This window comes from Chionomys nivalis, chromosome 7 (assembly GCF_950005125.1).
Source record: "Chionomys nivalis chromosome 7, mChiNiv1.1, whole genome shotgun sequence".
NCBI lineage: Eukaryota > Metazoa > Chordata > Mammalia > Rodentia > Cricetidae > Chionomys > Chionomys nivalis.
The window spans coordinates 77,022,749-77,043,978 of NC_080092.1; the positions used below are offsets into that span (position 1 = coordinate 77,022,749).

Genomic DNA, 21,230 nt, shown 5'->3' on the forward strand with positions numbered 1-21,230 from the left:
GTGCACTTATGGGGCCGCACAGAACTTGGATTTTGGGAGGCAGGAGAGTTCTGTGTATATGACATGAGACACACTGGACACATGAGGGCAGGGAGATGGCTCAGCCAGGAAGGGTTCAGACAATGAAGCATCTGCCCAGCAAGCACCAGTGCCTGGGTTCCATCCTGAGTGCTGCATGCGCTCACAATCCCAGTCCTGGGGAGGTGGAGATGGAAGAGCCCTGGGCTTCCCGACCAGACAGTGTAGCAGAATCAAAGCTTCAGGTTTAATCAGAGATCCTGCCTCAGAAAACAAGATGGCGAGCAACCGAGGAAAACACCCATGTTGACCTCTAGTGTGCACAAGCACTCACACACATGTGCATGTACACTGCACACATGGACACACACAAATAGTCTCCCAAAGTCGAACAGTAAAATATATTAAAGACAACGGCAACAAGGTGGGCCGCTTCTGAGACAGGATATCTAGAACTGAAAATAAATGAGTGTGTTCTGAACCTGAGTTTGGTTCCTACCACCCATGCCAGGTGGCTCACAACCCCCTGAGATTCCAGTTTCAAGAGAGGGAGGGAACACTCTTTTCTGGCTTCCTCGGGCCCATGCCCTCCCTTACACATAATCCACACACACACACAATTACAAAACTAAAAATGCTGTGTTTAAGGATGCCTGTCCGTATGTGTGTCTGTGCACACATGTGTGTCTGGTGTCCATGCAGGCCAGAAGGCATCGGATTCCCTGAAAGTGGAGTTACAGACAGCTCTGAACCACTGTGTGGATGCTGGAAATCAAACCCAGGTCCTCTGCAAGAGCAGCCAGTGCCCTTAAGTGCTGAGTTATCTCTCTAGCCTCTAAAAATAATTTTTTAAAAAATTGGTAAAATGAATGCTACTGTAACCTAAGATATTCCTATGCATCCTGTCTTGTGCTGTGCATTTTACTGGGATTGAGTCTTGGGAATTCAAGTCAGGATGCAGGCAGCTAAAGTTCTCCCTTCATTTCCAGAATCCCCAGTACCGTTGGCTATTTTATGAATACTCTCTTTTCACTCAGCCTTCTTTTCTCCTTCCGCTCCGCCTCCTAATAGTGACTCTCTCTGATAAGACTGAACGGGAAAGTCCAGAACACCCAGGCAGGATTCGGAAGGCCCCTTAGTTCCAAGAAGTAGTGCTAGCTAGCGCGCACCCTCGTGGGAAACGTTGGGATTGCAGGTGTTCTGTTTCGGCCCCGCCTCCGGGGACAAAGACCTTCCAGGTCACCTGGGAACCTGGGTCCAGAGGAGCAGTTTTGACCTGAAGCGGAGGCGGTGGTTCCCGGAACCGAGTTTGAGGGTCTTGAAAGCAGAACGGGTGAGAGGTGGAGGTACTGAAGATTTGGAAGGGGTTGTACGGAAGAGGAGCGTTAATGTGGGCATGCGCAGGAGCGTGGGATTCTTACAGTGCCTAGAAACTACCCTACAGCCTGGAAGGGCTAGGTTTCCAAGGGGGACGGTCCTAGCTTGCAGAGTCTGCGTTGTCTGCTGACTCTAAGCCGAGTGCACAGTTAGTGCACAGCGCGTTCTGAGTGTGCACACAGTGCTGTTGTCCCGGAGCGACTGGCACGGATTCTGTGCCCCACCGGTGGCCAGGATTGTGGAGAGGTGGTGTTGGAGAGACATAATCATTCCCGCCTCTTCGCAGATGGCCTCGTCGAGCCCTGATGCCCCTTGTTCCTGCGACTGTTTTGTCTCTGTGCCCCCTGCCTCTGCCATCCCAGCTGTGATCTTTGCAAAGAACTCGGACCGCCCCCGAGATGAGGTGCAGGAGGTGGTGTTTATACCCGCAGGCACTCACACCCCTGGGAGCCGGCTCCAGGTGGGTTAGGACTTAAAAGGAGCTGGGAGGTTTAGACCTTGTTCCAAGACCTTCCTTTTCGTGTACCTGGGACATTGGCAGAAAAGAATATGGACTTTAAGTCCACCAACCTGAACCTTGAGTCTAGTTAGCCTCTGCTAACTCAGTTTACTCATGTGTGACCTGAGCACAAGACCTTTCTTAAGGCCATTATATAAAGTGGCCGACAGAGTGCCAGGCCAATGCAGGTTCTAGATTTTTTTTGTTTTCATTCTGTGAGTTCTTCTCTTCTTTACCTCCAGTGCACCTACATCGAGGTGGAACAGGTGTTGAAGACACATGCTGTGATTCTGAGCCGCCCTTCTTGGCTGTGGGGGGCTGAGATGGGAGCCAACGAACACGGTGTCTGCATTGGCAACGAAGCAGTGTGGACCAAAGAGCCTGTTGGGGAGGGGGAAGCCCTTCTGGGTATGGATCTACTCAGGTACAGACCCCTTCTTCATGCCCACCCTCTCCCCTAACACTCGGATTCATTGGGCTTGCATCTCTGTTGACCTCGTCCTGTGGCCTCTCTAAGAAGCTGTGTGCACCTTTATATCTTTCTTTCTTTCTTTCTTTCTTTCTTTCTTTCTTTCTTTCTTTCTTTCTTTCTTTCTTTCTTCCTGCTCCTCCTTCTTTCTTCTTATTTGATTTTTCAAGACAGGGTTTCTCTGTGTAACAGCCCTGTCTGTCCAGACACTTTCTCTGTAGACCAGGCTGACCTTGACCTCAGAGATCCTGCTTTGGTGTCCCAAGTGCAGGATTAAAGGCCTGGGACACCAAGCCTGATAAAGAGCCTCCTTTGGCCCAGAGTGATTTAATATTTTTTTTCAGTACTATTTTTGTTAGCTGAAATCTCTCATAGAGTTCTGGTTTATAGAAACTGATAAAGGTGGGGCAGCTCAGACTGAGGAGGAGTTTGGGCGGTTCTTCCTTGGAAACGTTGTTCCAGACCTTTCTGTGGAACTCTCACTTTAAAGCTTGGAAACCACTGGCGTGTGGCTTTTTCATTTTTTTTTCTTGCTTGTTTTTGTTTTGTTTTTTGAGACTTCCTATTGTATCCCTGACTGGCCTAGAATTTACTAGGTAAACCAGGCTGTCCCTGAACTCAGAGAGATCCACTGGCCTCTGCTTCCCAAGTGCTGGGGTTAAATGTGTGTGCCACCACATCTGGCTGATTTTTCATTTTGCTTTGGTATTTTTGTCTGTTTTGAGATAAGGAGTCTGGAGTTGAACTTCTGATCCTCTTGCCTCCACCTCTTTGTTGGGATCATAGGTGGGTGCCACATGCCATTGTTGCTTCAGGGCTTGCCGCGACACATGGGCTGTTCATCAAACCTCTCTGGATCATCTCTGCCCTCTGACCTCTCTGACAGACTGGCTTTGGAGCGGAGCAGTACTGCCCAGGAGGCTGTGCACGTGATTGCAGGCTTGCTGGACCGCTATGGGCAGGGGGGCAGCTGCCGGGAGGACCCTGTGCCTTTCTGCTATCACAACACCTTCCTACTGGCTGACCGGACAGAGGCGTGGGTGCTGGAGACAGCCGGGAGGCTGTGGGCTGCTCAGCGGATCCAGGGTAGGAATCTAGCATAGAGCCTGCCTCCGAGAGGGAGCCTAGACCTCCCCAGGTACCGCCCTCCGTTTCTGGAGGCTGCCACTTTTGTCCTCCCTGACAAACTGGAAATGAGCCCACTTAGGAACTCTTCCTGGCCAGATGTTCCCATGCTTTAGTCTGTCCTTTCCAGAGCCTTCCTGGACCTCCCTGCAATGGTCGGGAGGTCATATGCAAGCAACTGCCACTTTGCCATCTTGTCCCTCCCTATGACTTAGTTCTGACTGATTTGTCTGTCTCATCACAGTAGGCCCCTTGAGGGCAGGTTGTGCTTCTTAAAACTGTAACCTAAGCACCTCCCCCAGGATTTGGCATACAGTGGGTGCTCCATGTTAGATGAATAAACCCCTCTTCTTCCACAGGGGGCGCCCGGAACATTTCTAACCAGCTGAGCATTGGCACAGACATCTCAGCAGAACACCCAGAGCTCCGAAGCCACGCCAAGGCCCAGGGTTGGTGGACTGGACAGGGCACCTTTGACTTTGCAGAGGTCTTCTCCCTGACCCAGCAACCTGTGCGGATGGAAGCTGCCAAGGCCCGCTTCCGGGCTGGGCGTGAGCTGCTGCAGCAACGGCAAGGTCTGTGGGTGGTGGGCAAGGGGGCCACGGCACCCTAGCTGGGAGTCTCTCTCACACTCTCCTTTGCAGGGAGTATCACAGCAGAGGTGATGATGGACATCCTCAGGAACAAGGAGAGCGGCATCTGCATGGACTCGGGAGGCTTCCGCACCACCGCCAGTATGGTGTCGGTCCTGCCCCGGGATCCCACAAAGCCCTGTGTCCATTTCTTTACTGCCACACCAGACCCATCCAGGTGAGGGTGAAGAGGACACACTGGCCAGGGGACATGGAGGACATGTGCCCTGCTGCTACTTCGGTCCTTCCACCTGTGTCTCATTAGGTCGGTATTCAAACCTTTCATCTTTGAAGCGGGGGTGGCCCAGGCCCCCCAGGTGCTGTCCCCCACTTTTGGAGCCCAGGACCCTGTTCGAATCCTCCCCCGATTCCAGACGCAGGTGGATCGGCGGCATTTGCTCTATCGCGGACACCAGGCAGCCCTGGGGCTGATGGAGGAGGAGCAGGTAGGAAATACCTTCCAGATAGTCTGGACTTGTAAAGGGCAGAGCTGGGAGCAGGTGGGGTCTTCAGCTAGTCTCGGGTTTCTCCTGCAGGGAGGAGGGGGGTCCTCATTCCTCACCTGTGCCTTTCCTGGCAGGATCAGGGAAAACGTCTCCGGCAAAAGCAACAGAGTTTGGAGCTGGAGGGCCTGGAGGCTCTCAGAAAATTACTAACTGGTGAACAGACCCTGCCTCCCTGTGGGCTGAGCAGCCTCTTCCAAGCCTTTGTGGAGAAGGAGCACCAGGCCTATGCTTAAGCGTACAGCCCCTCTTGGCCTGCTGGGTGTAGGAGCTCTGGGGCCAGCTGCCCTGAGCCGTGGAGGTGGTGGTAGTCATAGTCACCCCCTTCACACCACTCGTCCAGGTTCTGGGTGGCTGGTACACCTTTGGCTTAATAAATATGTTTTATTTCCTTATTCAGTGAAATGAATCTCGGGTCTATTGGGGAGAGATGAGCCAGGGCACAGGGCAGTTCCCAGCAGAGTGGTTGCTGGAGCTGTGGTGCCAAGCCATAACCCCTGATGATGGGTGTGATGGGACCTAATTCATGTATGTTTGCACGAAGACCCAAGATTATGCCTCATGAGAGCTGGCTGCTATTTGGGGACACTTACCATGACTTACCCCATGTGACATGAAAAGCAAGGGTTTAGTCCTTAGCTTGGACTGCATGGTGGCATGTCTTAATCCAACTATTCAGGAGGCAGAGGCAAGTGGATTTCTGTGAGTTCCAGGCTAGCCTGGTCTACCTAGTGAGTTCCAGGCCAGCCAGGATTGCCCAATGAGGCACTATCTTAAAACCAAAACAATAAGCTGGGCAATGGTGGCCTTTAATCCCAGCACTAGGGAGACAGAGGTAGGCGAATCTCTGTGAGTTCAAGGCCAGCCTGGTCTACAGAGCTAGTGAGGTGAGGCGCAGCGAGCCCACTGGGGACCCAGCCCTCTTGGTCGTTCTTGAAAGGTTAAGCTGCTTTTGGGGATTGTGTTTTTGACTTCTGGTTTTCATTCCTTTCCTTGACTTACCCCATGTGACATGAAAAGCATTCTAAGCCCTAAGATGCTTTATTGGAAGCTGGGGCTCCTGCCACTAGTGAGGGAGGGGCCCGGGAAGGAGGGCAAGTGCACAGAGCCTGTGCGCTACTTGGTGTTTCTTCTGGGTGTAGTTTTTGTCTTACTGGGGGCTGCAGCCAGAGAGGTCTTGGCTGTGGCTGTGGCTGTTGGCGCCTTCTTCCTCGCCCGGACAGAGCTTTTGTGGCTCCTGGGCACTGGTTTCATGGTAGAAGAGGTGGTCTCGGCCGAGGAGGCGGCCTTAGGGGCTGACTCTTTCTCGGGTTGCACAGTAACAGCAGGGCTGCCGTCCCCAGCCATGGGCACTGCAGGCAGGAGGGGCAGGTCGGTGAGGACAGGCTGTGTCTCCATCCTGGACAAGTGCTCTGCCAGGACCTCCTTCTGCCTTCGCTCCTGATGCTGCTGCAGTTCCTGCTCCAAGTCCTTGAAGAACCCTGGGGGAGGAAAAGCAGAGCCCTGAGCTCGGCAGGAGGGCTTTGGGCTCAGGGATGTCTTTGGTAAACCTCCTGGCATCCCTAGTAGAAAAAGTATCAGGCTGGCTCTGGAAAGAGATGGGACCCCACATCCTCTGATTCAGTTCTGCCAATTCCAGACAGAGGAGGCCACAGACGCTCTCTCTGTCATGAGTAGCAGGTGGCCCTGTGGCTAAAGGAAAGTGAGCGAGTAACCCCAGGGACTGGGCCACGCTGGGAAGATGCTACCTTCCACTGTCCTGACTGGCACTCAGGAACATGAAGGGCCTGGAGTAGAGGCGACCGCAGAGCTGGAGGGATCATGGCAGACCTAGCTTTCTAGGACAGTGCCGGTGCCATTACCCCTCTCCTTGGGCAATACAAGCCTGGGGAGGCCACAAGCCGTGGAAATAATCACCTCGCTCTGCACAGAATGGGCCATTCAGCTCCGGAAATTCCTCCTCCTCATCCGAGGATTTATCCTCTTCATCGGAGGTCCAGCGCTCAATTATAGGCTGCTTGTCCAGGTCCAAGAGCAGTGGCAGGGCTTCTATCACCGTCTTCCTGTAAGGCGGAAGGAGCAGAGGTCACCCATGAGGGCATGCGTGGTGTAGAGCCTGGGACGATACAGTGACGTGTGCTTCAGTGCCCATACCTGGGTGGGTATGACCCCGAGACTAGGGGATGGGCCTGGGGTCAACCCTAAGAGCAAAAGGCTTGTGAGGTGCTGGATAGAAAGGGACAGATTAGTGTAGGGGCAGAGGGCCCAGGGGGATACATGAGGGAGGCAGGCGGAGAGCAGCTTCCCGGAGCAGTGGGCGGGGCTCATCTAGCACTTCTTTACCCCTACCCTCCTCACCTGTAGCCATCCTGGGTGGTGCAGGGGTTTCCACACAGGTTGAGGATGAGAAGGCTCTGGGGGAACTCATCTGTGAGGTAGAAAGAAGGAGTGAGGGGCTCATGCTGGCTCTGCCCCCCCACTACCACCAGGGAGAGAAGCAAAACCACAAGGAGCTTGGAGCCAAGAGGAGGAAGGATGCCATTTGGGACCCACTCCGTGAGCCAGGGCATGTGTGGTGCTCCTACCTAGCTTTAGGACCTCTATCAGGTTCTCAGAAAGGTCCAGAAACTGGAGGTACTGGAGGTCAAGGAGGTTTTCCACCTGCCTGATTTGGTTTCCTGCCAGAGACAGAAAGCTGCAGAGGAAGACAGAGGAAGGACTGTTGGAGGGGGGAGGGCACTGGGTACCTGGGCTCCCCTGTGTAGGCAGCTGGCGGACAAGTGGGGGCACAGAGTGAGGTGAGGAGAGCAGAGCCAGCCCTCTCAGCTGACAGAGAGCCAGGCTTGGAGAGCCCCCCAAACAGTTCTAGGGGAGTAGCCAGTTTCTCACCACCCAACGCCTTACTCCTTTGTGGTGCCACATACCGCAGAGAGGCGATGCATGCCAAGTTCTCAATCCGCTGGATCTTATTCTGCGGGATGAAACCAAGGTGGGGAAACCAAGTTTAAGGTCAGCTGGGTGGGGGGTCCTTTTAAGGGATGAAGCCCTAAGACCATGCCTAGTCTCAGCTGCAGCCACTCCACTCTGAGAATGACCACTCAGTCTGACCGTGGCTAGATGCCATTACCTGGGGAAGGTGATTTCTTTTCTCTGGTCAGTGGCTAATGGGTGAACTTGGAGCTAGTCCAATGAGCAGAACCAAAGGACTAGAGGAGACTCAAGAGAAGGAAATCAAGTGGCCAGCCAGGCGGTGGTGGCGCACGCCTTTAATCCCAGCACTCGGGAGACAGAGGCAGGCGGATCTCTGTGAGTTCGAGACCAGCCTGGTCTACAAGAGCTAGTGCCAGGACAGGCTCCAAAACCACAGAGAAACCCTGTCTCGAAAAACCAAAAAGAAAAAAAAAAGAAAAGAAAAGAAATCAAGTGGCCAGTAGAGAAATGGAACAGGCCTCCTTGGTGGCCTGTGAACCCGGAAGAGCAATGACTCTATTTGAGTTGGCTCACAAGGTTTGCATAGAACTTGAAGGGCTTTGGCTCTGTTCATCGTTGGAAAAGCTGAAGATCACCCAGCCACCACTTCACAACCTCCCAAAGATCAAGGGGATGTAGGATACAGGAAAATCTTTTTATCAAAACAGTAACTGAGCACTTATTTGAACATTTTTTATTATTTGAACATTTTTAATGACATTTATTTGCATGCACGTGTGTGTGTGTGTGTGTGTGTGTGTGTGAGAGAGAGAGAGAGAGAATATGTGAAACTTCCTATGTAGCCCAGGCTGACCTCAATCTTGAGATCCTTCCGCATTAGCCTCTTGAGTACTCAAGGGACTAGCATATGCCACTGAACTCCAGCATGTTCAGGAGCTCTTGGTGGGTTTGGGGTAGGAAATTTTGGTTTGTTTGGGGTTTTTGTTTGTTTGTTTTCAAAACAGGGTTTCACTGTGTAGCCCTGGCTGTCCTGGAACTTGCTTTGTAGACCAGGCTGGCCTTGAACTCACAGAGATCCTCCTGCCTCTACCTTCCAAGTGCTGGAATTAACGGCATGTGCCACCACCACTGGGTCAGAAATGAGTCTTTCAATTCAGGAGGATTCCTGATTCATTTGGGAATGTTCCACTTACCTAACACCAGAAATGCAAGGAGATAAACCGTTCAGTGGTTTTCAAACACACTAGGGAGAGGACAGGAGGCATGGGAGCAAGACTTTACCAATTGCAGGTAGAGGCTGTGAATATTCCGGAGGCCCTCTAAATTGCTGATCGCGGTAATCCCTTCCCGATCCAGGCGGACAGTCTCGAGTTCATCGAGAGTGTGAAACCTGGAGAAGAGTAAGCAAAATGGTGCGGCCTGTTAGTGAGCGACGGGAGGGAGGGATGGGAGAAGACATGTCTCAAGGAAAGGAAGGGAGCTGAATGGTTTTGATGAGATGCCAAGAACAGCTTCTTGACCCAGATAGTGATGTCTCGGTCATGAGACTGGCTGGTCTCAGACACATGGTTCTGTATTGGTGGAACTGAGAAAGAGCGAGCAAAAACTGACGAAGGGCCCTCTGGATTAAAGGGGGGTGACTGCTCATGGTTCCTGGAGATTCAGAACAAGAGAAGCCTTCCTTGGTCAGTTTGGATGGCAGAGGCAGGGTGGGGATAGATGCAGAAATACTCTCATATCTTCTGGAAGAATCTTCCTCACTCCGTTTTGCATCACCCATGGAGGGAAGTCACTTGTTCCATCCATCCATTCAGTATTTCCAAACTTACTGAGTACCCTCCAGACTAATGGCATGGGTCCTTGCCCGTCACTACCAGGGAAGCCAGCCAAATAGCTATGGCCAAGTGGATGCTAGAGGCAGGTACAAGAAATGGAAGTGGGCCAGGCAGAGGTGGCTCACATCTTTAATCCCAGCACTCGGGAGGCAGAGGCAGGCAGTCTCTGTTAAATCTGAGGCCAGCTTGGTCTACAGAGTGGGTCTCAGGACAGGCTTCAAAGGCTATACAGAGAAAACCTGTCTCAAAAAAACAAAAACAAAATAATGCATTGTATTTTAACTGAGTGGTGGTAGTGCACACATGCCTTTAATCCCAGCACTTGGAAGGCAGGCGGATCTAAGTGAGTTCGAGGGCAGCCTGGTCTACAGAGTGAGTTCCAGGACAGCCATGACTGTTACGCAGAGAAACCCTGTCTTTGGCGGGGGGGACAAAAAGAAATGAAAGTGGGCACCAACTCCAGAGTGGAGGAATCAGGACCAGCTTCCTAGAGGTGGTAACCAATGGGTAGGCAATGGAAGAGGGATGAGGACGAGGCATTTCAGGCAGAACAAATAGTACATGTGTGTATTAATTCAGCCTGTCTTGAACTTGATTGTTTCTGGGAATCCTTTGTGTACTGGAAGATGCAGATTCTAACTCAGTAGGTTTGAGATGGATATCTTTTTTCTCTTTCTCTTAAAGCCAGGGCTTCATGTAGCCCAGGGTGGCTTTAGACTCACTATGTAGCTGAGGAAGATGGTCTTGAACTTCTGATCTTCTTGCCTCTACTTCTTGAGTGCTGAGATTACATGGAAGCCACTTTTTAAAAAATAATCACTCTCCTTTTTAAATATTTACTTATTTTATATACAGTATTCTGTCTGCATACACCTCTATAGGTCAGAAGAGGGCGTCTTACCTCATTATAGATGGTTGTGAGCCACCATGTGGTTGCTGGGAATTGAACTCAGGACCTCTGAAAGAGCAGCCAGAGCTCTTAACCTCTGACCAATCTCCTCAGCCCTGAAAGCTGGTTTTATGTGGTGCTTAGCACTCTGTCAAGTGAGCTAATCCCCTCCCCCGGTGGCGAGTCTTCATTTCTGACAAGAAACCAGGTGATGTCAAGCTGCTCTCACTTCTGAGTAAAAAGGGGGCAAAAACGTGGCGGGAGAAACTGCACACTTAGGTGTGGCTGGAAATATTTCGGTTCGTGCTGTTTGGATTTTATTATGGATATAGTAGGTTGCGGAGGAAGCTTCATACCAGGGAGTAACTAGATTTATAATTTATAACGATCAATTGGGCAATAACAGTGCGGGGAGGCCGGACTGAGAACTGAACGGAGAATTTCTGAGTTTGCGAGAGCATTCTCTAAGGCAGCTGAGGATAATGAAAAAAGAACCATCTTTAGGAAGGAAAAATCATACAGAGAAACCCTGTCTCGAAAAAACAAAACAAAAAAGAAAAAGAAGGAAAGGAAGAAAAGCCAACTGGGAAGTACTACTGGCTGGTGTACGGTGTAACTAAAGAGACAAAAATAAGTCCCAGAATCCATGCAGCTCAGCAATCTGAACATCTGCGCTTCAGTTACCCCTTCCCTTCGCCTGCACTCACATCTTTTCTGACAGGTCTTCATCCTCAGGGAAGTTCAAGTTCCTCTTGGTGATAAGGGCTTCGGTGATGGCGACTTCCCCTTCCTCGGTGTTCTGGGCAGCCTTCTTAGCTGTGAAAAGGCGGGCAGCCCCTTTGTCACTTGTCTTCATTCTCGGAAACCTGACCCGACTGTCGTCCAATTGTTCTGCTACCCACTCACCTTCCTGCTCACTCCCTGGCATGACCTAAAGTAAATAGCGGCTGCTTGAGGAGCAGAGAAGCTTAGCTGGCGGGTGACTAAACCCAGTTTGGAGGGAAGACTGGGGAGACAAGGACGGGGACGTTTGGTTTAGAGTCAATTACTGGGTGTGCGGTGGAAGACGGGGATAAATCGGAGTGAAGGATCTGGAGTTAGAAGTGTGTGGCGTGACTTCACTGGCCGCAAACTGAAAAGACCTGAGGGATGAAAAGAACCGTTCCTTGAGGTCTCGCGTCGTTGCTAGGAGACGGGACGCCACGTAGGCGTGGGGGCGGGCACTATAGGCCCGACTCTACGCATGCGGATAGCGGCTTCATCCGGAAGACTCACCTATTGTTTCCGGCCTTGGGCTTTCCTTGCAGCCCCACAATCCTTAGCTCCTTCCGTCTCCGCGCTGCGCTCGTGGGAACTTCCTGTAGCGATGGCTGCGGCGGTGGCGGGGATACTTCGAGGTCTCCCGCCCCGGGCGGGTAAGGAGAGACCCAGGGCCTGACCGCGGACAGACCGGCGCTCTCTAGCTCCCTCCCTCCTTTCCCTCCTAGTCTCTGACAGCTCTCGGTGACCCTGCAACTAGTCGGGTCTCTGATCTGATTGGGTCCAGTTCCCTGTGACATCCCTTCCACCCTCACCCTCACCCTCATACACACTCTGGTAATGACAGCGACGGTGCCACCAACGACGATGCTTATTTCTGCTTTGGGTTTTTCTAATCCTTCACTCAGTCCTTGCTGGGATTTTAATATATCGTTTGTTACGGCCAGCCTGAACCGCAGCCTCCCCGTCTTCTCTCACAACCCTCGTTTTGTAAAGCAGGTTCCTCGTGAAATCCTTTGCTTGTACCCTATTTATTTACACCCCCGCTTAGCTAGTTCACAGTCTAGTTCTGCTTTGGCCAAATGCGCCTGTCTTGTCTGTTCAACCCCGTGGAGGGCAGCACGGTGTCCATTCATTTTAGCTAGTTATTGGCATAGTGCCTGACGCCGGTAGGCATGCATTAGGCCTTTATTGAGTGGATTTGACACCGTACTTTTGACCAGGGATTGCAGTTATTTTTTTACACCTCATTGCCTCATTTGAATCTTAACAGCAAAAGCACCTTGGGAGGAAGATAAGCACACTGAAGTTGGGACCAGTTCTGTGGAGGGCAAGAATAACACTAACAATCTGAAGAGTAGGGCTTACAGTCAGTCCAGTTCCAACTCATTCCACAGCCGCTGGTAACAGGTCTTGTGGCCGTTAACCGTACAACCTCTTAACCTGGTACTCCTCCACAGTCTCCGAGAGCCTTCTAGCTGATCCTTTTCCTGCCGTACCTGGAAATTGCAGTGGTGGTCTTTTTTGAGACAGGGTCTCTCCAGGTAACATCTCTGGCTGCCCTGGAACTGGCATTGTAGGGCCAGGCTGGCCTCGAACTCACAGAGATGCACCTGCCTCTGCCTCCAGAGAGCTGGGATTAAAGGTCTGTGCCAACATCACCAGGTTAAAAAAATATATAACTTTTAAAATTCTAACACTGCACGTAAGAAGGACTTTTAGAGGGCTGGGTCTGTAATCAACTTGTTAGCATGCTTGCTTAGCATGTCCGGAAGCCCTGCATTTAATCCCCAACACACTTCAACCAGACATAGAGGTAAATACCTGTAGTCCTAAACAGCACTCAGGTGGAGTGGGCAGATCAGGTCATCTTCAGTTATGTAGTAAATTCAAGGTAGCCTGGGCTATGAGAGATTCTGTCTGAAAACAAAAATCAGCAACAGTTACAAAGCTGGAGAAATGAGAGTCTTTTTTTTTTTTTAGTTTTTCGAGACAGGGTTTCTCTGTGGTTTTGGAGCCTGTCCTGTTGTCCTGTCCTGGAACTAGCTCTTGTAGACCAGGCTGGTCTCGAACTCACAGAGATCCACCTGCCTCTGCCTCCCAAGTGCTGGGATTAAAGGCGTGCACCACCACCGCAAGGCGAGAAATGAGAGTCTTAAGTGTTAGAGCCACTGATAAGGCCCCCTGCTGAAAGGAGAAGACATTTGTGCCGTGTCTAGTTCTGTGTCTTTCTCTGTAGCGGTGGGGGCTCTTTTCTTCCGTCGGAGATAATAAGCCATATCTTCCTGTGTTGCCATCTTCCAGCATGGCTGCCCACCCTCCAGACCGTACGCCATGGCTCCAAGGCTGTGACCCGCCACCGTCGCGTCATGCATTTTGAGCGGCAGAAGCTAATGGCTATAACTGAGTATATTCCTCCCAAACCTGCCATCCACCCCAGATGCCTGCCACCTCCTCCCAAACCCCCCAAGGAGGTAAGGAGACTTGGTGTATGTTATTTGCTGGAAGACTGGTAAGTTAGACTCTGAGTCATGCAGGTACTCACGCTATTAGTGCCCTTTCCCACTCAGAGCCCTGTGTATGTGCGCGTGCGTGCGTGCGTGTGCATGTTTGTGTGTGTGCGCGTGCGCGTGCGTGTGCGTGTGTGTGTGTGTGTGTATGTTATTATGTGTGTGTGGAGGTCAGAGGGCAACTTTGAGGAGTCAGTTCTCTTCCCACTGTATAGTCTTGTTTGTGCTGCCTAATCCATGCTGCCTGTAAGCTTCTGTTTAGAGAGGTTCAAGTTCTGTTTCTGCCCCCACATCTCGCTGCAGGAATGCTGTGGGTGCAACCACATCAGGCTTCTTTTGTTTGTTTGTCTTGATTTTTCAAGACAGGGTTTCTCAATGTAACTTTGGCTGTCCTGGAACTCACTCTGTAGACCAGGCTGGCCTCGAACTCACAGAGATCCACCTGCCTCTGACTTCTGAGTGCTGGGATTAAAGGCTTGCGCCACCACCGCCTGACCCACATGAAGCTTTTCGATGTGAGTTCTGGGGATTGAATTCAGATTGTCAGTTTGCACCGCAGATGCTTTTACTCTGAGCCATCTCAGCCATTTCAGATTCTTTATAATAAAATATGCACTTGATTCTGCATTGACGTTAGGCTCTGAATTGCCTGGGCTGTCTGCATTTTAAAAATTTTTATCTGTCTCCAAAAACAAGCAAAAACTCTTAAGCAGGTTGGGGGGGATTTCACTCCTGCCTTTCTTTTCTTTTCTTTCTTTCCTTCTTTCTTTCTTTCTTTCTTTCTTTTTTTCTTTCTTTTTTTTTTTGAGATGGGGTGTCTTAGAACCAAGCTCTTCTCAAACTCCTGGATGCTGAGATTACAGGTGTGACTGCCACACCCTGCCCTTTCCTGTTTCAAAGGAGCTGAAGCTTCCCTGTGTCTCTAAGGGGCGATAGAAGTGTTTTGTCTTTTGAAAAGAACAGGAAGAAGCTGCGTGTGGTGTCCCAAGCCTGTAATCTTTTGCATTTAGGAGGTGGAAGCTGGAGGATTGGTTGTCCAGGATTAAGGTAGTCATCAATCTGATTGCAGCGGAAGGTCAGTTTAGGTTCCCTCTCCACTATTGCTTAGATTCCTAGCTGGGGTCATCCTTGTGGTTTCCTGGAAGATTCCCTAGTGCCTGGTTTCTTGCTAGTCCCACAATGGCTCTGTCTTTCAATGTATCTCTTTCCTTGCTCTTCCTCTCTGTCCTTTACCCAACTCAATCTTCTTGATCCCTCATGCTCTCCTCCCTGCTCCCCTTCTCCCCTCCCTACTCCCCTACCACCCCCATCCCCATGCTGCCAATTTACTAAGGAGATCTTGTCTACTTGCCCTTCCCAGGGGGATCCATATTCGTCTTTCTTAGGATTCTCCTTGTTTCATGTCTTCTCTGGGGTCATGGACTATTATAGGTTGGTTATCCTTTGCTTTATGTCTAATATCCACTTGTGAGTGAGTACATACCATGTTTGCCTTTCTGTGTCTGGGTTATCTCACTCAGGATGATTTTTTTTAGTTCCATCCAATTGCCTGCCAATTTCAAGATGCCTTTTTTTTTTTACTGCTGAGTAATACTCCATTGTGCAAATGTACCACATTTTCTTTATCCATTCTTTTTTTTTTTTTAATTTATTTATTTATTAGGAATACACTGTACTGCTGGCAAGGAATGCACCAGGTCTCATTACATTACAGATGGTTGTGAGCCACCATGTGGTTGCTGGGAATTGAACTTAGGACCTCTGGAAGAGCAGCCAGTGCTCTTACCCTCTGAGCCATCTCTCCAGCCCCTTCTAACCATTCTTCTGTTGAGGGGCATCTAGGTTGTTTCCAGGTTCTGGCTATTATGAATATTGGAGTTCCGTATCCCCCAGGACTGTAATAAGAACTTGTCTTAAGAAAAAAAAGGGGGGGGGGGGCTGGAGAGATTGATCAGTGGTTAAGAGCATTGCCTGCTCTTCCAAAGGTCCTGAGTTCAATTCCCGGCAACCACATGGTGGCTCACAACCATCTGTAATGAGGTCTGGTGCCCTCTTCTGGCCTACAGGCATACACACAGACAGAATATTGTATACATAATAAATAGATAAATATTTTTTAAAAAAGAAAAAAGGGTGGGGGGGGTCAAAGGACTGGAGAGATGGCTCGGCAGTTATTTGTTCTTACAGAGATGGGATCCCCAGCACCCACATAGCAACTCACAGCTCTTCCTGTAATGCCAGTGCCACCAGATTCAGTGCCCTCTTCTGGCTGCCCAGAGCACTGCATACATGGTGTGCAGACATACATGTAGACCAAATACTCCTAACACATAAATTTAAAAAAGGGAAAAGGAAGTCCTGAGGTGTCAGGATAAAGGCACCCAGTGCCCAGCCTGGGTCCTCGGGCTTGGCCTCATTTCGTTCATGCTTGGTGTCAAGCCTTTACCCATTGGTTCATCTTTCAGCCTCCCATCACATACTGAAAATTGATAAAATGAGCTGGGCAGTGGTGACATACATGTTTGATCGTAGCACTTAGGAAGCAGAGACAGGTGGATCTCTGAGTTCGATGCCAACCTGGTCTAAAGGGTGAATTCCAGGACAGCCTGGGGTACAGGGAGAAACCTGTCTCAAAAAACAACAACAACTAATAATAATAAAATTGGTAAAATAATTCACCTTAGCACAGTGTGATGTTAATAATTGAAGTAATTTTGTGTGTGTGTGTGTGTGTTTGTGTGTGTATATATGTTTGGCACTGGGAATTAAACCTGTTTATTTATACATGCTAGACAAGTGTTCTGCTACCAAACTCTGTCCTGAGCCTTTATTTTAACTTTTATTTCAAGACCATATTACTAAGTTTCAGAATTTAGTCTTAAACTCACTCTGCAGTTCAAGCTTAACCTTTGATTCTCCTGCCTCAGCCTCCTGAGGAGCTGGAATTTATTTTACAGGCTTATATTACTATAGCCTATAATTGAAGTAACTCTTGTTAACTATGGTAACAAGCTGCCTGCCAAGGTGTCTAGAGAAGGGTGGGTGCTCTCAGGTTTGCAAACTCCCTCTCTGAAGCCTGCGGTTCTCCAGTGGAAGCAGAAAACGTATGGTGGGAGGTGTTCTACATCGTAGGCGTCAGGCTGGGCTGCCCACCTGTTCTCCAGTCCTGTGCATTCTGCACCACTGACCACCCCAGTACCTGAGCGGGGGAGGGATGGTACCCGGAGATCTTCATATCTCCTCACCCCATCCTGCCGCAGGAGTCAGGCCTCATCCAACTCCTGCGTCGGGACATAGCAGCAGTGTTTCGAGACCACCGGATGATTGCCGTCTGCCAGAACGTGGCCATGAGCGCAGAGGACAAGCTTCTCCTGCGGCACCAGTTGCGGAAACACAAGATCTTGATAAAAGTCTTCCCCAACCAGGTATTGCCCCACTCGCCTGCCTTCCTCCCGTGCCTGCTGAGGGGACCTGGGAGCGGCTGCTCCTGCAGGACGTTTCCTACCTCTGTTCTAGTAGACAAGCTACCTAGTCTGGTGCCTAAATGTGGGTAGGGACTGAGGAGATGCTGAGGCACAGCCTGGGGCTAAGGTATGTGGTTTTTCCCTCTTGCCCCCCATTAGCCATTCTTTCCTGTGATACCAGGTCCTGAAGCCTTTTCTAGAAGATTCCAAATACAAAAACCTGCTACCCCTTTTTATTGGGCACAATCTGCTGCTCGTCAGTGAAGAGCCCAAGGTCAAGGAAATGGTGCGGATCTTAAAGAGTGTTCCTTTTGTGCCGCTGCTTGGTGAGTGGGCAGCCCTGCCGGTTAGAGCTGGGGTGAGGTAGGTGGGTGGCAGAGCCTGAGTCACCATGATTCTTGGGGACTGATGTGTCACTGAATACCTGTGCTGTGTCACCGCCCCACATCATTCTGTGCTGGAGGAACGGGAGCAAGGGGTGTCTCCCAGTGACAGGAGGGGGCATCAGGCCCTCTGAGTCTTACCTGTCAGGTGGTGGGTACTGGTGAAGGTATCAGTATCTCTTAGACCAGCAGTGTGGCTCAGCAGGTAAGGTCCTGCTGCCAGACCTGAGGATCTGAGCTCAGTTGCCATGACCCACAAAGTGGGAGGAGAGAACCGAGTCCCAGAAGTTGTTTGTGGTATGTTCACGCCCCCCCTACAATAAATAAGTAAAAACATTGAAAAATAATAAGGAAACAAGTATCTGAAATAAAAAGGGCTGAGGACCAGTGCTGTGACCATTGTGTTGGGGTTCAGTCTGTAGAGGAGACTCCTTGTGGCCCCAGAAAATTCAGATTTCCTAGGAACTTATATTTACAGTCACGCCCCTGACACTCCAAGGTTTCCTTTCCCTAGTATTTCATCGCAAAATACACACAGCATGGGATACACCATCCTCCCGGTGTGTAAGTGTGCAGTTGGGTGGTTAGACACACAGCCTGGGATACACCATCCTCCTGGTGTGTAAGTGTGCAGTTGAGTGGTTAGACACACAGCCTGGGATACACCATCCTCCCGGTGTGTAAGTGTGCAGTTGGGTGGTTAGACACACAGCCTGGGATACACCATCCTCCCGGTGTGTAAGTGTGCAGTTGAGTGGTTAGACACACAGCCTGGGATACACCATCCTCCTGGTGTGTAAGTGTGCAGTTGCGTGGTTAGACACACATAGTGTCTTGCAGGTGGCAGCCCGTCCATCCCCGTCACTGTGCATCTGTGCATTTAGGCGGCAGCTCATTTCTGTACTCCAGGAGCCTGCTCCGAAGTGTGTGTGAGACCAGGTGCTTGTTTTCAGGGAAGGAGGAGGGGATTCGTGCCCAACAGCAGAAATGGGGTGAGGCACAAGTGTGACCCTGATTTTAGGGCCAGCTGGAAGTGGGGGAGGGCACTGGAGAGCAGGTTCTTGGGTTGGGATGATATCTCTCAGGAAGAGCACTTTCAGGAACCCAATGTCCCTGCGGTCTTCCAGGTGGCTGCATTGACGACACCATCCTCAGCAGGCAGGGGCTCGTAGACTATGCCAAGCTGCCTAGCCTGGACCTGCTGCAAAGGGAGTTGGTTGGAGGACTCACTAGCCTTGTGGCCCAGACCTGCTACCTGCTTCAGCACCAGCCTGCCCAGCTGACTTCGCTGCTGGATCAGTATGTCAAACAGCAACACGAAGACAAGTCTGCCATGCCAGCCAGTGGGAAGCCCCCTCCTCCTGACCCCGCTCCGGAGTCATAGCCTGCCTGCTGTACCCAGCTCCGTCCCTGTGGTCTGGTAGAGATCTAAAAGAATTTGAAGTGCGGGTGTGGCATGTGTGACTTGGCTCTCAGTGACCTCCTTAGGGACAGGCCTCTTGAAGATAGAGAAAAAATCCACTTCAGAATGAGGCTGTCCATTGTCTTCAGATTCACAAGTCATTGTCTTTAGTCATCCCGACTAGGGACCTCTCCAGACACAGAGCAGAAGATGGCAATCATCTCGCCCAGCCCTCTTGGCCACTGTCCCTTGTCTGTCTTCCCAGACACCCTCTTGGTTCCTCTGCATGCCATGATGGACCTTGTGAATGGCACCTGCTGAATCCTCTGCCAAGCGCTGTACTAAACACAGGTGCCAGCTCCTTACCATTTAGGAAAGGGCAGAGTTTGAAGTCCTGGATAAGGCCTTGAACTTGATTCCCCGAAGCCTCAATTTTCCATAGCAGAACTTCTTCATAAAGTTACCCAGGAGTGCATCATGGGTGGGCTCAGAGCTTAGTGTCCCGCCTTGGGGTATGCTGGGCTGTGGAAGGGGTGGGAAAACTTCGTGATAAAAATAAAATATGTTTTATGGATTCTTGTCTTTTAAGATTTATGTGTAAAACTATGCCTAAGTTTAAATCTCTGCCACGTGTGTGCCTCGTACTCATATTCAGGAAAGGGTATCAGGTCTGGAGCTAGAGTTGCTGATGATGGTGAACCACAGTGTGGGCGGGAATCGAACCCGAGTCCTTCAGAAGAGCAACAGGTGCTGACAGCCGAGTCTCCAGCCTGGACTCTTCATCTTACGGTTATTCTCTGGGTTATCTCAAAGCATCTCTGAATTCTCGCTTTCCTTCCTAAAAACCCTGCTCCCTAGTCACCTGCCCTTACAGATGTCATGTCCTCATGAAGGCTGTGGCTGGTGGCACAAAAAATCTGGCAGCTAGAATTAACTTTTTTTTTTTTGTATTTCGAGACAGGGTTTCCCTGTGTAACAGTCCTAGCTGTCCTGGAACTATAGCCCAGGCTGGCCTCAAACTCACAGGGATTCACCTGCCTCTGCCTCCCAAGTGCTGGGATTAAAGGCATGCACCACGATGTCCCAGCCTAGAATTCACTTTTAATATGGGCTCTGGGGGCTGCCGCAGGAGGCTCTCCCCGGGTCTTGGGCTGTTGCAGGAGGCCCTTCCCGGGTCTTGGGGGGCTGTCATAGGAGGCCTTCCTTCTTAGGGGGCTGTCTGTCACAGGAGACCCTCCTGGGTCCTGGGCTGTTGTAGGAGGCCTTCGTGGGACTTGGGGGTCTGTCATAGGAGGCCTTCCCGGGTTTTGGGTGTCTGTCATAGGAGGCCTTCCCTGGGTCTTGGGGGTCTGTCACAGGAGGCCTTCCCGGCTCTTGGGGGGCTGTTAAAAGAGGCCTTCCCAGCTCTTGGGGGGCTGTCGCAGAAGACCTTCCCTGGGTCTTGGAGAGCAGCAGTACCTCTAACAAGAAAGGTGCTCAGCCTGTGGCCTGCACTGCCCTTGATCAGAACACATCCTGAATGGATGGTGTTGAATGAGGAGTGGCTCCTCAGCCTTCCTCCCAGACTTGGAGCCATGCCACAGCATCTTCAGTCCTGGACAGACACTGGGGTTGGAGTTCTGCAGCAGCTATCCTCTGGCCTGGGCCAGGACCAGCTTCTTACCGAGCCCAGCTCTGCGGATGCCCAGGGATGCTCAATCATTTAAAAGGCCCTTGAGGCTCTGAATGTCAGCAGCTTTGCCCAGTGCCACCGGGTGGCTCTGCTTCCAGAGGCCTACCTGGTGCTGCCCACTCCCTCCTGGAAGGCTATATCCATGCTGGCTGAGGTCCTGAAGGGAGCCCAGACACCAGGTATCCCTGAGTCTGACAAGGTGGAGCAGACAAGTGACCCACATCATTTCTGAGACCATAGTAGAGCCTTCACACCCACATCTGCTTATGGTGCCACCATTTCTTAGGAACCAAACCTGTCAGTCAGAGCACGTCCGTTTGGATGAATTGTAGGTATTTCTCAAGAGCCAATTCTTGATTACTTCAGCAACTGAACTTAGTGTTCTAGCAGTGGGTAAAGGTGTCTGAGGGTCAGGGGAGGGCCCCCAAGTTGGCTTTCCTTTATAACAACAACCAGCGTGTGACTGCCCCATAGCTGGTCCCACCCCAGACACTCACTGCACCTGCCTCTCCTGAGCGCCACAGCTTACCTGGTAGGCCATCCTAGCAGTGAATAGCCTCCGGGTTTTCAGCTGTCCCTTGTCCCTCAAGTGGCCTGCTGACTATGCTTCTGGCATAGTTTGTCATATCCCGTCCCAGAGTATGCAGGGGTGGTGTGAGTTTGGAGGACATCTTTGTCCCTACACAGTCAGCCTGATATCTTTGCTAGTCCAAAATGCGCCCTCTATTTCAGGTGTAAACTGAGAGGCCCGGGTGAATCAGG

General features: G+C 50.9%; 3 protein-coding genes across 5 annotated transcripts; 2 read left to right on the forward strand and 1 right to left on the reverse strand.

Annotated features, from left to right (window-relative positions):
* The first annotated feature begins 1,267 nt into the window (after positions 1-1,267).
* On the forward strand, positions 1,268-5,018 carry Scrn2 (secernin 2). Of its 2 annotated transcripts, none has more exons than XM_057775030.1 (8): positions 1,268-1,364; positions 1,682-1,849; positions 2,131-2,318; positions 3,250-3,449; positions 3,848-4,063; positions 4,133-4,298; positions 4,386-4,566; positions 4,701-5,018. In XM_057775030.1, the coding sequence occupies exons 2-8, from the start codon at positions 1,682-1,684 to the stop codon at positions 4,857-4,859; spliced, it is 1,278 nt and encodes a 425-aa protein (XP_057631013.1). In that variant the 5' UTR covers positions 1,268-1,364; the 3' UTR covers positions 4,860-5,018. The 2 variants fall into 2 exon arrangements, with proteins under 2 accessions (XP_057631013.1, XP_057631012.1); XM_057775029.1 differs by having other exon boundaries at positions 1,268-1,351.
* A 640-nt stretch (positions 5,019-5,658) lies between these two features.
* On the reverse strand, positions 5,659-11,444 carry Lrrc46 (leucine rich repeat containing 46). Of its 2 annotated transcripts, XM_057776019.1 has the most exons (8): positions 11,185-11,444; positions 10,986-11,094; positions 8,836-8,944; positions 7,548-7,594; positions 7,209-7,318; positions 6,982-7,051; positions 6,541-6,686; positions 5,659-6,104 (listed from the first exon to the last, which is right to left on the reverse strand). In XM_057776019.1, exons 1-8 carry the CDS (start codon positions 11,204-11,206, stop codon positions 5,740-5,742), a joined length of 978 nt encoding a protein of 325 aa, XP_057632002.1. In that variant the 5' UTR covers positions 11,207-11,444; the 3' UTR covers positions 5,659-5,739. The 2 variants fall into 2 exon arrangements, with proteins under 2 accessions (XP_057632002.1, XP_057632001.1); XM_057776018.1 differs by lacking the exon at positions 11,185-11,444 and having other exon boundaries at positions 10,986-11,167.
* Positions 11,445-11,614: 170 nt separating this feature from the next.
* On the forward strand, positions 11,615-19,390 carry Mrpl10 (mitochondrial ribosomal protein L10). The gene is made up of 5 exons (XM_057775340.1): positions 11,615-11,693; positions 13,342-13,511; positions 16,808-16,972; positions 17,193-17,337; positions 18,522-19,390. The coding sequence occupies exons 1-5, from the start codon at positions 11,645-11,647 to the stop codon at positions 18,776-18,778; spliced, it is 786 nt and encodes a 261-aa protein (XP_057631323.1). The 5' UTR covers positions 11,615-11,644; the 3' UTR covers positions 18,779-19,390.
* The last annotated feature ends 1,840 nt before the right edge of the window (positions 19,391-21,230 follow it).